The sequence below is a fragment of the Alternaria ventricosa genome (genome assembly GCF_023758065.1).
Source record: "Alternaria ventricosa strain BMP 2768 chromosome Unknown scaffold_8, whole genome shotgun sequence".
Classification (NCBI taxonomy): Eukaryota; Fungi; Ascomycota; class Dothideomycetes; order Pleosporales; family Pleosporaceae; genus Alternaria; species Alternaria ventricosa.
In genome coordinates, this window is record NW_026055688.1 from 1261895 (window position 1) to 1276052 (window position 14158).

The following is a 14158-nucleotide window of genomic DNA, read 5'->3' on the forward strand; positions in this document are numbered from 1 at the left end:
TTGAGGACCAATTGTACTGGCACTCTTGGATACAAAAGTCGGCGGAATGGTTTGCGGGTGAGCTGGCCATGCAGAGGGGGTATGAGAGGTCAGAGACAAAGCAGTTGGACTTACAGTGGCTTCGAAAGATAGGCGCACTCATTGCTTCGGGTAGTTCGGGGAAAGGATAGCTTCACCCGTAAATACTTTTGGCGCATAACCAGGTAATCGGGTTTGGCATTAGTATTTGATTGTGAAATCTATTTCTTATTAAACAAAGGATGCACTTGGACTTTGCGACGTGAAGGTTGAGAGGCACATTCGGCAGGACTGTCCAGGTGACTAGCTGCTACCGATCGCCTCAGCATACCATGATGGCTACCTAGGCAACATGGTTCTGGCACTTTCCCTGCCTACTTATCTGCGTGTGTAGTATGGATACTTCGTTCACCGCGCAACAGGCACCAATCACGTGCGGGGTGTGAACGGGCTGCCCCACTCGCTCCGTCCTCGTGGTAGAACAAACACGTGAGGCCGGTACCTTCCATTTCCGAACCTTTCCACTCCATCCCACTCTCGAGTTACCGCGACCGGCAAACTCAATAGTAACCTCTACAAGCTTGCGCAATCATGTCCGCCGAAGCTCAAGATTTGGTCCCGCCAATAAACCATGCGCCGGCAAGCGCCGCAGGTATGTACCTCACCTACATGCCCTGCATTGATTCTGAAATTATTTACGCCGAGCCTCTTCACCTTGAGATCTTCTGCTAACGATGCCAGTATATCGTCGTGTGCGTACACACATACGTAGCCTACGAGACTTGCGCAAGTTCGGCTACAGGCACACAAACCCCAAAGACGTACTTTCCATGACACCCGCAGAACTTCGGAAGCTAGAGCAGCAGCACTTTCCAAGTCCAGCAAACACCGCTCGTCTCGCGGGCATGAGCGATGAAGAGACTGATCAACAAGCCGATGCCGCGCGGCGGTGGCTACTGGTGATGCTCGACTGTCATGACAGAACAATGACCCAGGAACACGAAATAAGAATGTTCAGATTCGCTGTAGAGAAGCAGATGGAAGAACGGGAAAAGGACTGGACAGATCTGGAACGACTGTACATGGCACTCGCAAACAGCAATCTCGCATCGCCGCAAGAGCGATTGCAGGCAGCTTTCGTGACCGTGCTTCACTTTGACTACCCGCAACGCTGGCGAGACATTAATGAGGTCGCCCAAAAGCTTGACGAACGTCTGAAGCGTGCCTCCGACATGGACGCTGTGTTAGATGAGACACGCGATGTTATAGTCGCCAGAACCGAATTAACCAACGTCGACCATTTCGCGTGCGCCATTCCACTTTCACTACTCACCGTCACAGCAGAAAACACTTCTGTGGTCGATGACAATGCCGGCTGCTGCCCGATCTGCCAACTCTCATACACCTCATTCCAAGATTCCTCTATTCTACAACTGTTAGGTGACTATCCAGTGCGAATCAAGCAATGCGGTCATATCATCGGGAAATCATGTCTAGAGCAGTGGATGAGAACGCCAAAGATCGACGAAGCAAAATACCCACATCGCACATGTCCATGCTGCCGTGTCAAGATCGAAGGTGTGAAGTCGCCCTCAGTACCTCGTGGGCTACTGGATCATCTGAAGACCGATCGACGAGCCATGGAAACAGTAAGAGAGTTGCTCTATGGGTATGATATGGACCTGGAAGAGTGTCTGAGCGCCATCAGCGCGTGCATTAGCGACGAGATCGCCTGCGAGGAGCTGGTGGCTGAGCTTGGACGGAATGATGGAGAGCAAGACAACCAGATACTGAAGGACAAACTTGCGAATCTGGAGAAGGAGAAACGGGCTTGGGGATTTAGGGGAAATGGAATTTGGAAAAGGCTGCGAGAGGAATGGATGAACAGCGGTGTTACCCGGAAGGCTTGAGGAGAACGACAGCCATGTCTCTGGATATCGCCGGGAGTCCTCTGGTACCATTCGGACTTTCGCGCTCATGCTCAACAAGAAACACAATACCGTGGGCTCGGACGAAGGCATGCGGATCTCGTGGATATCAGAAAGGGCCGAACGAGCAGCTCGTATCTAGGAGCTCTTGGCTCACGAGGCAGTGCAAGCTGATGAGGCATTTTCTTTCAACCACTTCAGTCTATCTCGAGTATACTCCGTAGTACAACAAGCTTCACGAGGAAAGCTCGCTCAACAGCCAAGCAATGATAGATCGACATACCAAATGTTAAAAACCACGCATCACGAGGGGTAAACAGCCCCGCCGATGAAGTATATCGCGCACACAGCCCCCGTCTGTCAAGTGTAGCTTCGTTCAACACCAAGTAAGGGCGTGCATGTGCATACACCGGCAACAAGTTTCCTCAGCGCGAGGTTTGCTCCCTCATATATAATTCTGGGCCCGCCGTTCGCGCAGTACAGATCACGACGTCACGTGCCCCACATAATGACCCTTGATTTCTCCACGTTCTCCGTGCTCTAGACCCAGAAGCAGCTACACACTTGCGCATCGCCAGGGTCTAGGCTATTGAGGCTGAGTACATAAGCCAATAAACTGTGGCGCGGGCGGCTTTCTGATTGGTTCCAGCGTATGCAGGTAGGAAGGGTAGATGACGTCTTGTTTGTGAGGGTCGCGTGTGCCGCCGCTTATCAACGCAGCAGCTGTTGCTGGGCAAGGCTTGGCCTATGACGATGTATAATGCGTGTGAAAAACAAACATAGGGAGCCCGTTCTGTCGCTGCTACATCCCACGCAAAAACTCCATTCATTACGCAAAAATCAAGTATGAGCGTTAACATTATTGATGTTGGTGTCAGCAGGGTGCGTTGTGTGTTCCTTGCATGCTCTTCCCGCTCTTCTAGATTCCGGTTCTTCCGAGCTGAGACCGAGATCTCTTTACTAACGTTGTTCCCCACAGATTCTGGGTGCGAGAGAAGATCAGGAAGACCGTTATGTTACCTTGACGCCGGGTTCAATCAAGTCACGGAAAGAACTCGCTGTCTTTGCCGTGTATGATGGCCAGTAAGCAGCGTCACACAAAATCCCAAAATGTGGCTTGTAAGCTAACGACGGGGTCGCAGTGGGGGTACAGAAACGGTAAACCATGTTGCAGAGCATCTGCATACACACCTGGAACAACACATCGCCATCCAAAAGCCGTCCAATGTAGCCGAGTATAAGCACGCGATACAGGGAGCTCTGCTGGCTGTAGACCGCGATCTAGACCACGCCAACCTAGACGGAGGCTCAACCGTTTCTCTCGTTCTCATCGACACAAAGCAGAGCTTGCTCATACAGGCGAACTTGGGAGACAGCCACGTCTTCTTCGCAGACCACGAGCCCCAATCCCCGCAATCGCTATCGCCACAGTCGCCCACGCGCGTTGACTCCGGCGTCAGCTCCAGCGGCTGGAACGTAGAAGCGCTCAGCGAAGAGCACGCACCCGACAGCCCGCTGGAGAAGCGAAGAGTAGAAAATGCCGGCGGCGAGATCAACTACCGCTCCGGCATCGCTCGCATCGGCGGCGTGAGCATGTCGCGCGCCCTCGGCGATCTGGACTACAAGAAACCGCGCGTGAACCGTCTAGCAGGCCACGACCTCTCCGACCTCATCGGCGTAGAAACCGGCCTCGCACCAGGAAAAACCGCAGTCCACGACCTCGTCTCCAACAAAGCGCATTTCACCACCCGCACCCTGCACGGCCAATCGCTCATTCTCCTCGCGTCGGACGGCGTTGGATCGGCGAAGGAGGCGGAGGAATGCACAAGGCTGGCGGTTGATGCGTGGCAATCTGGGAAGGAAGCCAAGGAGATTGCGGAGGAGTTGACGTCAAGAGAGGGACAGATGAAGGGCGCGGATAACTGTACTGTTCTTGTTGTTGTGCTGGATACGGAGAGTAAGGGTCGGAGGAGTATAGATAGTGGAAGGCGGAGTATGGATATTGGGATGGAAGGGGGTGGGTCGAGGAGGAGAAGGAGATCGAGTATTGCTAGCTTGAAGGACTGGATACGAGATCGTTAGGTGACGGTTCGATATACCGCGGCTGTGTGATACGGGAAGAGGGGAAAAGATTGAGCACATTGAAGGGTCAGAGGGTTTATCAAAGCTTTATCGGCCTGGTTTGGTGCAGCAAAGGCGTTTTGGTTGAGGCTGGGTATGTCTCTTAGTTCCTTTTTTCGCTGTTGTATCAATATATCAACATAACAAAGGATTCGATCAACATCATCGATATCAAGACTCGAGCAATGAATCACTACGTCAATGCTAAAATTAATCAAAAGCTTCATTATTATCGCGGCATGCCACGCTAGTGCGCTACTATGCTCATCCGCTATTCGCTCAATCGTTTCAACCATCGCTAGTACGACTAACGTATCAACTGGTTCTCAACGATTACTATAAAAGCGTTGAACATCGAGGGGGTATATCCATGCATGCCAGGTCAAGCTCCTAAACGCCCAGAACATATCTCTTGAACACAGCCAGAACCATCGCGCCTATCGTCGATTCCAAGGAACCCATCTTTCCAGAGTTCGCTGTTCTCAACGAGCCAACGTCTGCGTCGCCTAAACCTTCCGTCCCTTCGCCATCTTAACACCCTGCATCAGCGGGTCCTCATCAACAGTCCAAGTCTGAGCATCGAGCCTCGCCCGCTTCTCTTCGCGCGTCTCACCGAATGCCTCAGCCCTCTTGCCAGTCTTCTTGGTACTCTGCATGGGCTCCATGGACACGGGAGTGCCAACACGAGAGCCGCCAACCGCAGGAGTAGGCAGCGAAGTATCAGTAAGAGCAGGCGGGGAAGTAACTTCATCATCAGCGTCGATCTCGTTCAGCTGACGCTGCGCCTCTTCGCGCTCCTGCGACCAAATGTCATGCTGATCTTTGTACTGCTTCTCCATGTTCGCGATCCAGTCTTTCTGCTCCGCGCTCTCCTCACCCGATTCGACACAGGTGGGACACTTGATGTAGAAGCCACCGGTTGTGTGCTGCTCGCCCATGAGCTCGAATTCCGGAAGGGTGTCGCCGATCAGCTCGGTCTCGTCCCAGTCGAGACAATCTTCGCAGAAGCCTTGTGGACACCAGCGGCAACGGAAGATGAGACCGCCGGCATCGTTGGTGGTTTTGCCGCAATCAGTGCAGTTATGCTGGGAACAGTAGAAACCGCTGAAGCCCTTGACCTTGGCTTTGTATTGGGAATCGAGACAGTCGAAATGGTAAGCACGGGGGCAGCTCTTGCACTCAACCAAGTGTCCAGTATCTGCGTCTTCGAAGCAGGCGAGACAGTGGTCTTCATGAGTGATTTCGCGACGCTTCTCGCGGACCGGTTCAGCGAGGCGGGGATCTTTACCCGCGAATGTCGGTACGGCTTCCCAGTCACCACAGTTCATGGACTCTTTGTTGATAGCAAAGCCGTCCACCATGACGGTAGTGTTCTTTCCCTTGCGGCGATCCTCGCGAGTGATGGTGTCTGGAAGGATGTTTGCGGCTGAGGTGTTGGCCTTCCAGCTGGTGTCAAGCTGGCGCTGATGACGCTTGCCTTCGAACACGGCGCATTCAACTCGCTCCATGGTAGAGAGCCATTTGTCTTCATCGACTTCAGAGTGTGTCGCTGAATCGGTCAAATCAGCAGGGGCATCGCGGCACTTGGCCATCATAGTCTCCAGATCCCAAGACACCATCTCTTTGACATCGATTTCCGGATGCGAAAGTGCCTGGGCACCTCGTCGTACAAGCGTCTTGAGCTGCGTGGCATCCATTTGTGGCAAGTCTTCACTCAGAGACGGACGTCCAGCCTTCTTGGTATCGGCAATCTGCTTGCCATGCACGCTCTGCATCGACTCCGTGATCTTTGCCGAGAGGTAGAGCTTCTTGCGAATGCGACCCATCATTTGCTCTTCGACAGTACCCTGGGTACAGAGCTTGTAGATAGTCACCTTCTTGGTCTGCCCAATGCGATGAGCTCGAGCCTCAGCCTGAAGTGTAATCTGTGGATTCCAGTCTTCGTCAAGGAAGATAACGTCCTGGGCGCTCGTGAGGTTGATACCCAAGCCACCGGCGCGGGTCGAGAGGAGCATGACCTTGTAATCCGAGTCCTTCTGGTTGAAAAGGCGGATGTCCAAGTTACGCCGAGCTCGAGCTGTGCTACCGTCTAGACGAAGCGACTTGAAGCGCTCTCCATGGTTGCTGATGAGAGACAAGAGATCTTCACAATAGTCGAGCGTGCGAGTGAAGCCAGAGAAGATGAGGACCTTCTTGCCTTCGTTGAATACCGTGTGCTTGAGAAGCTTCTCCAAGAGGATGAACTTGCCGGATGCGCGAATGATGTGGTCGCTGAGGTAGTAGGGATCGGGTGAGACACCGGGGAGTAAGTACGGATGCGAGCAGCACTTCCGTAGCTGCATGACGAGGTTCATCAGTTTCTTCCAGGCGCCCTTGTTGGTGTCGGTGTCGGTCTGCTCCTTCGCCACGGCTTCTTGCAGAATTTTGGTGGTTTCTTCCCAATCACCCTCGGCACCGCCGGAGTTGACTACCTTGTCTACTTCCTCCATCTTTGCCAATAGCTTGTTCTCTTCGATATCCTGCTCGATGGCGGCCTTCTCTTTGGATTTGCCATCAGCGAAGAGCTCGTCGAGCATACCATCGTCCATACGTGTCAGGAGACGGGTGTACCAGAACTTCTGCATAGGAGTCAAAGGTACGTATAGCAAGATTTCTTCCTTGGGCGGGAGGCCGAGGTTGACTGACGGCGAGTCCTTCATACGTCGCAACATGATGAGTTCGAGCAAGCGGCGAGCGTCTGTCATGGTTTGCTTGTTCGCTTTGCCCTTGCTGAGATCGAAGGACTCTTTGAAAAGTGTCTCGGTCTTGTCGTCGAAGACGTTGGGGTACAGCCATGTCAGAAGCGACCACATCTCGACCAAGTTGTTCTGAAGTGGTGTTCCAGTCAAGATGAGACGATACTCGGCACTGATGCTCTGAAGGGCTGTGGAGATCTGGGTGACACTGCTCTTGATCTTGTGTCCTTCATCCAAGACGACGTAGCGCCAGGCGAAGCTATGTTTGAACCATGATTGCTCAGCCTGGAAAGTCTCGTATGTCGTGACAACAATCTTGTAGTTGTCAGATTGCTGGTCGTTGGAGGTGAGCTTGGCCGCCTTTCGGCCAGCCTTGCGCGAGGCTTTCCGATCTTTGGCGCGCGAGGTTTCATTGCCCTTCATGTCCTCCATGCCAGCTATGACGCGCTTCAAGCGGGTTCGCTCGGTGACGGCGCCGTGGAAGCGCATGACCTTGAGTTGTGGTACCCATCTCTGGGCCTCGGTGACCCACGAGTTGAGTACACTGAGGGGGCAGATAACGAGATAAGGGCGAAGTTCTTCTGAGGTGACACCGTTCTTCTCGTCCAGCTCTTCAAGATACTGGAACAGCGACAATGTCTGTAGCGTCTTTCCGAGACCCATCTCGTCGCCGAGTATACCGGAGAAACCGTTGTTATACAGGTGGACCAAGTAGGACAGGCCAGATAGTTGGTACGGCTTCATGACAGCGGTGACGCCTTTAGGTTGCTCCTGAAGCTCTTCGTACTCGACAATGGGCTGCGCATCGCCCTGGGCGACAAGCTTCGCGACCTGGTTGTTCTTAGGCAAAAGTGGGAGGAAAAGGTCTTTGTTGGCAACGAGGAAGCTGTTCGCTCTCGCCTTGGTCTTCTTAGCAATGTCATCGCGGAGACGGGCACGAGCGGTGTCGAGGTTGGGCGGCGGCCGGGCTGACTTGCGACGGGGTGGTGACGGGGTAGGCATGGTGTCGGACTCCAAGATGGTGCTCTTCCTGTCGCGCGTGCTCCGACGAAGTCCGCCAGATTGTTCGCGCTCCTTCTTACGCTTCTCCATCTTCAGTTCCTCGGTGTAGGCCGAGATTCTGGCGCTTGTCTTACGGTTCGGGCGGGCTGATGGGGCGAGTTCGTCTTCGCTGGTTCCCGCGTCGGCGCCAGCTCGTCTTGTGGAGGCGCGAGGGTACTTGTCGGCGACGGTCCTGGGCTTGTGGTCAGGCGTGGATGGCGAGGCTTCGTTTGCGGATGAGTCGGAGGCGACGTAGTTTGGCGTTGGCTGCGCGCGCAGGCTGCGTTTGTTGTCGCTAGTCTCGTCTGGTTTGGCCGCCTGCTGCGAAGAGATGCGTCGTCTTTTGGTGGCCGACTGGGCTGAGCTCTCAGACCCAAACTGCGCCAGGAGGTCTTCATAGATGCCGCCTCGTTTCTTCGGAGTGATGGGCAGGGGAGAACCCAGGGTGATGAGCGGATGTCCCGCCATGACGACGATTGTGGGGTATCTTGTAGGCAGTTCTTGCGCAGTGACTGAGAATTGGCAAGGGGTGTATAGTACAAGAGAAATGACAGCGAAGTGTAGTCGGAGAGCAAAGAAGAACAAACGACGGCAAGAAAAGTTTTAGACAAGGTCGGTGATGGTGAGGATGAAATGAAACGACGCAGCGTCCCCAAAGAAGCGCGATGAGACGACTAGGCGTCTTCACGGTGAAGTGAAGTGAAGCGTCGCCGCATCTCCAGGCGCGGAGGCGATACGTCGTTTGCGGCCGACGCGTCCTAGCGCGACGTGCAGGCGTTCCTTCCGGAACCGTTCCGAGCTATCAAGTCTATCCAACGCCTCGACCCTCACACGTCGACATTTCGCAAATCAAGTCCCCACGCCCGCGCATCTGGCGCACCACCCCCGACCACCATGGCGCAACAGCCCATGACGCCCTTCTTTCCCATCTTCGCCTCCAAGTCAGATGGGCAGCACATCGTCAACCTCAAAGGCCGGCCGCTCAGAAATGGCCCGACCGAGGAACAGCTCAACACGTCGCCCAACGACCAGGGCCAGCGCGACTTCTACCGCCTCATCGAGAAGGAAGACCCCAAGCACCAGGACTGGCGCAAGAAACTGGGCGGCATGCTCCTGCGCGAGATTGGAGGGAAGCAGTTCGAAGGTATGGCTATGCGAGGCGCATTCGCTGCAGCGCACTGACATGTGACAGATCGGTGGCAGCAATGCATTCTGTGGGAGCTGCCGGAGAACTACGTCCTATACGAGCACATCAAGACCAAGGCAGACGGCCAGCTGAAGACAGTCAAGAACCACTCGGGCGGCGGCCACGACAGACAAGACGCCTATCTCTATGGATACCCCAAAGGCCCCAAGAAGCGCTTCAGGAGCCCCGTCGAGTTCTTTCCCCATCTCCTGTGGCTGTGCACCGACGAGAATAGCGACATGGCAAACTGCACGTGCAAGATGTGCTCGCCCGCCGGAGACGTCGAGAAGCCCCAGGTCAAGGTCGAAGTCAAGCAAGAACAGCCTGCGCCCATCAAGCGCGAAAACAGCTCCACTGGCGCTATACCAAACACAAACGTCACAGGGCGCAACCCCATAGTGCAAATCCCTGCCCGAAGGTCATCGACCGGTGCGCCCATCCCAAGTCCCATCGTCAAGCCCTCGACGCCCGTTGCCGGTCCCAGGCCTGCTCCCACGCCCGCCGCTGCACAGATCAGAGCTCCCCCAACATTGCAGTCAACACCTCTCCCCCAGCCACGATCCATCGAACAACAAGCCGACTTGTCGTACAACAAATTCCTCTGCCGGAGCGGTGAGGTGGTGTGGTTCTTCCGCCCCAAGACGTCAGCCTGGGGTCTTGGGCTGGTAGTGCGAAGATGGGCTACCAAAGAGGTGCCTATGAGCAGGGCATACCTGATTCAGCCTCTGTCGCATCCTTTCGAATCACCTCCACAGGAACTCGTGCAAACCGATGATCATGTCAAACCTTGGCTCGCCTGGAGTGCACCCAGCTGCACCTTTCCCTTCTTACAGCAGAACCCTCAATTCGAATATCACAACACGGATTGGAGAGCACTAATTAGCGGACAGGGAGGTGAGGGCATAGCGTCTGTCGACGCGTCTATATTAGCTGCAAAAGCCATCGATACCACGTATACACTCTTCGAGTGCCTCAAGACGAACAAGGACGACAAGGGAAACGAAGTGCGACAGTATAACGGCATGTATCTGGGCGCCGAGAAGATCTGGAGAGGCGAGGCTGTCCGTCTGCGCATAGGCGCCACGGGAACCGATCTCATGGTCGTGACCGACATTATAGAGCAAGTCCTCGTCAACCCGCCCACCACCAAAGTCATTGCCATAGGCGATGTCTACAGCTACGCCACGTTGGATGCTCCAGACGCGAACCTTCCCCCCAAACCACCCCAACAGAACAACAACATCCCATCGCGCATGGTCCACGACATGGTCTGGCGAAACCGCATGCTCGTACCCCTCACCCGCACCGCAGCCTGGTGGAAGCTCATCCAGCCAGCCTACAAGATAGACATCGACGACATCAAAGGCCGTTGGTACGAGACAAGCCTCGTCTTCCAAGAGCCCTTTGCCAAAGCAGTCAAGAATGGCGAGGGCGGAAACGGTATCTGGATGAACTCGCGCGGCGATGCAACAGGCAAGGGCAAAGGAGCCAGTGTGGCGCAACCGGACCGCATTGGTGCCTTTGGAGCTTCCGTGCCCAAAGGGACGCGCGTTGTCGAGGGCCTGGATCCTCCGAGCCAGCCTATGGGTCAACAACAGCAGTCTCATGACGGAATGGACATCAACATGGGTGGCGGTAACATGGCAGACCCCTTTTCTATCGACGAGTTCATGCACGTTGATCATTTGGGCGATGATGCTGGGATGGAGTATGGTGGTAACAACAACTACACTTTCTAGTGGAAGTGTCTTCGTCTCGTAGCTAAAGGCATAGCATGGCGTACTTAGGCGTGATGGACGGTTTGCATTTCCAAAAGCATTTCTGGGACAGGGTAAACGCATTGTTTCTATTCGTATGGGAGATACCCAGGTCGTTGTTCGGCTATGTAAATTATCGCTAGGTCGGTGACTGCAGGTATTCAATGTAGTACAGCCCATGCTGAACAAAGCGCGAGCCGACAACAAGCCTATGCACATGACTCATTCAACCACAAGATACATACCTGAAACCTTCAAGGGCGCCCCTGTTGTTGTGAATGAATTCCAATTACGACGACGTAGTCATGGGTCATAAGCGCGAACACTCAGTGTCAGTCCTCATAGACCGTTGTCGCATAGAAACACGTAGGTTTTCTAAGCACAACTCGGTATTCTCAAAAGATTAGCAGGCAAAACTACTTGAATCGATCATGTCTACTAACCCAGAAGTAGTAGAGCAGTGGCAGCCGCCCACTAAGTCACTAAGCAGAGTTCCTTTGGTGACTCCGGGAACAAGCTGTGGTAAAGGCAATTTCCCACTCGATCAGGTCGTCATAGACAGTATGTATCATACACCCCACGGCTTAGTAAAGCTACTTATCTTAGAGCAGAACTTCCTCCAGGCACTCAAGTTCACAGCTGCAGCCGACACGGCGCATCAGAATGGACAGTCACCGCAAGGATAGACACCACACGCGCAGACAACGAGCCAAAGTCGTACTTCCTGAAGGTAACTAAAACCTCCTGTCGATAACAAGGTACTCTGGAAGCAACCCACCTAACGCTCATAAAGTGCGCAGACGGCGACCAAGGCAAAGCCATGCTCAAAGGCGAATACGAATCAATGTGTGCCCTCTACAAAGCCGCACCCACCTTCGTCCCCGAACCCCTCGCATACGGTCAACTCAACGTATCAAACCCAGCCTCCTACTTCTTTCTCTGCGACTTCCTAGATATGGATACCAGCCAACCCCCCGACCCAGAACAACTCTGCAGAAAACTCGTCGCGCTCCACCTCTCCAGCGAGTCACCGACTGGCCAATTCGGCTTCGACATGAATACCTGTCAGGGCAACCTGCCCCAGCAAACAGCCTGGCAAGACAGTTGGAAAGACTTCTTCATCCAGCTGCTTAACGGCGCTATGAAACTCAATCGCGATATCAACGGGCCTTGGAAAGATCTGCAGGAATGTACTGATCGCCTCATTTCTCACGTCGTACCAGCGCTTCTCAACCCCCTTACGGAGGAAGGCCGCGTTATTAAACCTACATTGATACACGGCGATCTCTGGGACGGCAACATTGGCACTGATACCGCGACAGGAGAAATCTACGCCTTCGACGCATGTGCATACTACGCGCATCACGAAATGGAGATAGCTATTTGGCGCGGAGATCCTAGTAACGTTTTGGGTCGGAAAGAATACACGAATACTTATGTACAGCTGATGGGGGCGAGTGAACCGGTCGAGGGGTTTGAGGATAGAGGGAAGCTTTACTGTGCTTATATGAATCTGCATGCGAGTGCTTGTCATGGGGGAGGCAGGTTTAGGGAACAGTAAGTTGGTGCCGAACGTGTGGATCGGGGACTTGTTGCTGACTTGATTGACACACAGATCTTATGGTATTATGAAGGAGTTGATTAAGCAATACCCGCTGTTGGATGAAGAGCAGGGGGATGTGCGGTGAATTGGTGGGTCGAACACATGCCCGTTTGGAGTAAACATACATCCTTTGGCGCGCTATTTGTATTCCGTAGAATGGCACCAGGCTTCGTTTAAACACGGTATCGTCTACATGTATTCTTGATTTGGTGATTCTAATGGGATTCTGAATCCAACATATCCAACATCTCTTCATTCGTGCAAAACCCCCGGATCTGAAACTGCACGATGATAACCTTGTCGGTTCAGCACTAGATCCTGCGCATTTGGGCACGTCTGCGTATTAGTGCGCATTCGTCCTTGCACGAATAAGGGGGCCTCCTCGTTGCCTTCCTCCGTACCAACCATGTGGTGTTCGGTTTCATGTTGCTGATGTTCTTGCGATGGTGTCCTTGTAAGAGGTACCGAAGCGTCGTGACTACTGCGCAGACGACTCGATCCGTTGAGTGCGTCGACTGAGGTGGCGCTTTCGTTACTTGCTGTTATGGCCGGCGTACTTGATACCAAATCATGCGTCCAAGCATCATAGTCTGTCTGCTCAATCAAAGGTATGGAGTGACCATCGTCATTTCCAAATGAAGAGGTTACGCTAGGGAGGACTGGATCCGGCGTGACACGTCTGGACCACATAAGTGTTTTCCGTGGCTTTTTGATTCGAAAGATAGCAACAGCGAGCTTTCTGAGCCATGTCAAAGTGAAACGGGATATGAGACGAGCGGGCAGTGTCCACGATCGATATGTGCGGGTCATCCGTAAGCCTTTCACGGCGTCTAGGTAGTTTTCGGTAGAGAGAAAAGATTGCTGACACCACTGAAGACGTAAACGTAAGAAGTCAGTATATGTGCCATATCCATTTTGTGCAGTCAAACTTACTTCTACTGTGATATATAGCATGGATAAGCCCATCACTGACGCGGTCAATGAGGTACCTGAGATCCAGCACCATGCAATCCAGTAGCTGTTCGACGTGAACTGCTGACTAAAATCAAGATAGCCGCCACCCCATGCCCAGTTGCTAGTTATGCAGTCACAGGTTCTGTAATAGCCAAGAACTTGCGCCATAACGATATATATCTATGGGCAAGTAGTCAGTAAGATAGTTTCTATCGAGAAGACAAGCGTAACTTACTAGCCACATGGTGTTAAAGATCTCTACAGGGCGGAAGAAGAACACTTCCCACTTTTTCCTCGCTTTCCTCAGGCTACCTTCAACTCTCTCTTTCACAGTTGCCTTATCTGTGTACGGTACTTTGAGTGCAACAAAGACTGTGCAAAAAACCAACAAGTTTCCCACGGCTTCAAATATCCGTAAAGCGCTTCGTCTCAGCCTTTCCCACCTCGTCTGCGTGCCGGGATCAACGTCATAAAGCGAGAAGAACATCCAGACGCTCATCTCAACAATAAGCAGACCCAATGCGACGATGAAGAATATGGTATACCCTCCGCTTCGGCAACCGAGACCGATGGTGGGTGTAAAGAAGCTCAAGATAAATGCGCCGCCGCAACTTCCACCGACGATCACGACGGCACTGATAACCTGCCAGAACTCTCGGAAATCGAACCAGACTAAGCCCTCTTCATTAACAGTTCCCAACACTAGACCTACTCGTGCATCTTCTTCGTTTTCCAGCCAATTACGGCCCTTCTTCTGGATATAGCAAGTCTCGATATCACACAAAATGGCATGCGCGGCACCATAATGCCACCTA

General features: G+C 53.3%; 5 protein-coding genes across 5 annotated transcripts; 4 read left to right on the forward strand and 1 right to left on the reverse strand.

The window, feature by feature from the left end:
- Window positions 1-752: 752 nt before the first annotated feature.
- J4E93_005637 (uncharacterized protein) lies at window positions 753-1928 on the forward strand (the record flags this gene model as incomplete). Its single annotated transcript, XM_049343557.1, has 2 exons — window positions 753-758; window positions 810-1928. 2 exons carry the CDS (start codon window positions 753-755, stop codon window positions 1926-1928), a joined length of 1125 nt encoding a protein of 374 aa, XP_049199650.1.
- Window positions 1929-3022: 1094 nt separating this feature from the next.
- On the forward strand, window positions 3023-4028 carry J4E93_005638 (uncharacterized protein; the record flags this gene model as incomplete). Its single annotated transcript, XM_049343558.1, has 2 exons — window positions 3023-3029; window positions 3121-4028. The coding sequence occupies 2 exons, from the start codon at window positions 3023-3025 to the stop codon at window positions 4026-4028; spliced, it is 915 nt and encodes a 304-aa protein (XP_049199651.1).
- A 545-nt stretch (window positions 4029-4573) lies between these two features.
- Window positions 4574-8311, reverse strand: J4E93_005639 (uncharacterized protein; the record flags this gene model as incomplete). Its single annotated transcript, XM_049343559.1, has 1 exon — window positions 4574-8311. The coding sequence occupies one exon, from the start codon at window positions 8309-8311 to the stop codon at window positions 4574-4576; it is 3738 nt and encodes a 1245-aa protein (XP_049199652.1).
- Window positions 8312-8737: 426 nt separating this feature from the next.
- J4E93_005640 (uncharacterized protein) lies at window positions 8738-10768 on the forward strand (the record flags this gene model as incomplete). Its single annotated transcript, XM_049343560.1, has 2 exons — window positions 8738-8987; window positions 9036-10768. 2 exons carry the CDS (start codon window positions 8738-8740, stop codon window positions 10766-10768), a joined length of 1983 nt encoding a protein of 660 aa, XP_049199653.1.
- Window positions 10769-11606: 838 nt separating this feature from the next.
- On the forward strand, window positions 11607-12474 carry J4E93_005641 (uncharacterized protein; the record flags this gene model as incomplete). Its single annotated transcript, XM_049343561.1, has 2 exons — window positions 11607-12259; window positions 12402-12474. 2 exons carry the CDS (start codon window positions 11607-11609, stop codon window positions 12472-12474), a joined length of 726 nt encoding a protein of 241 aa, XP_049199654.1.
- Window positions 12475-14158: the final 1684 nt, after the last annotated feature.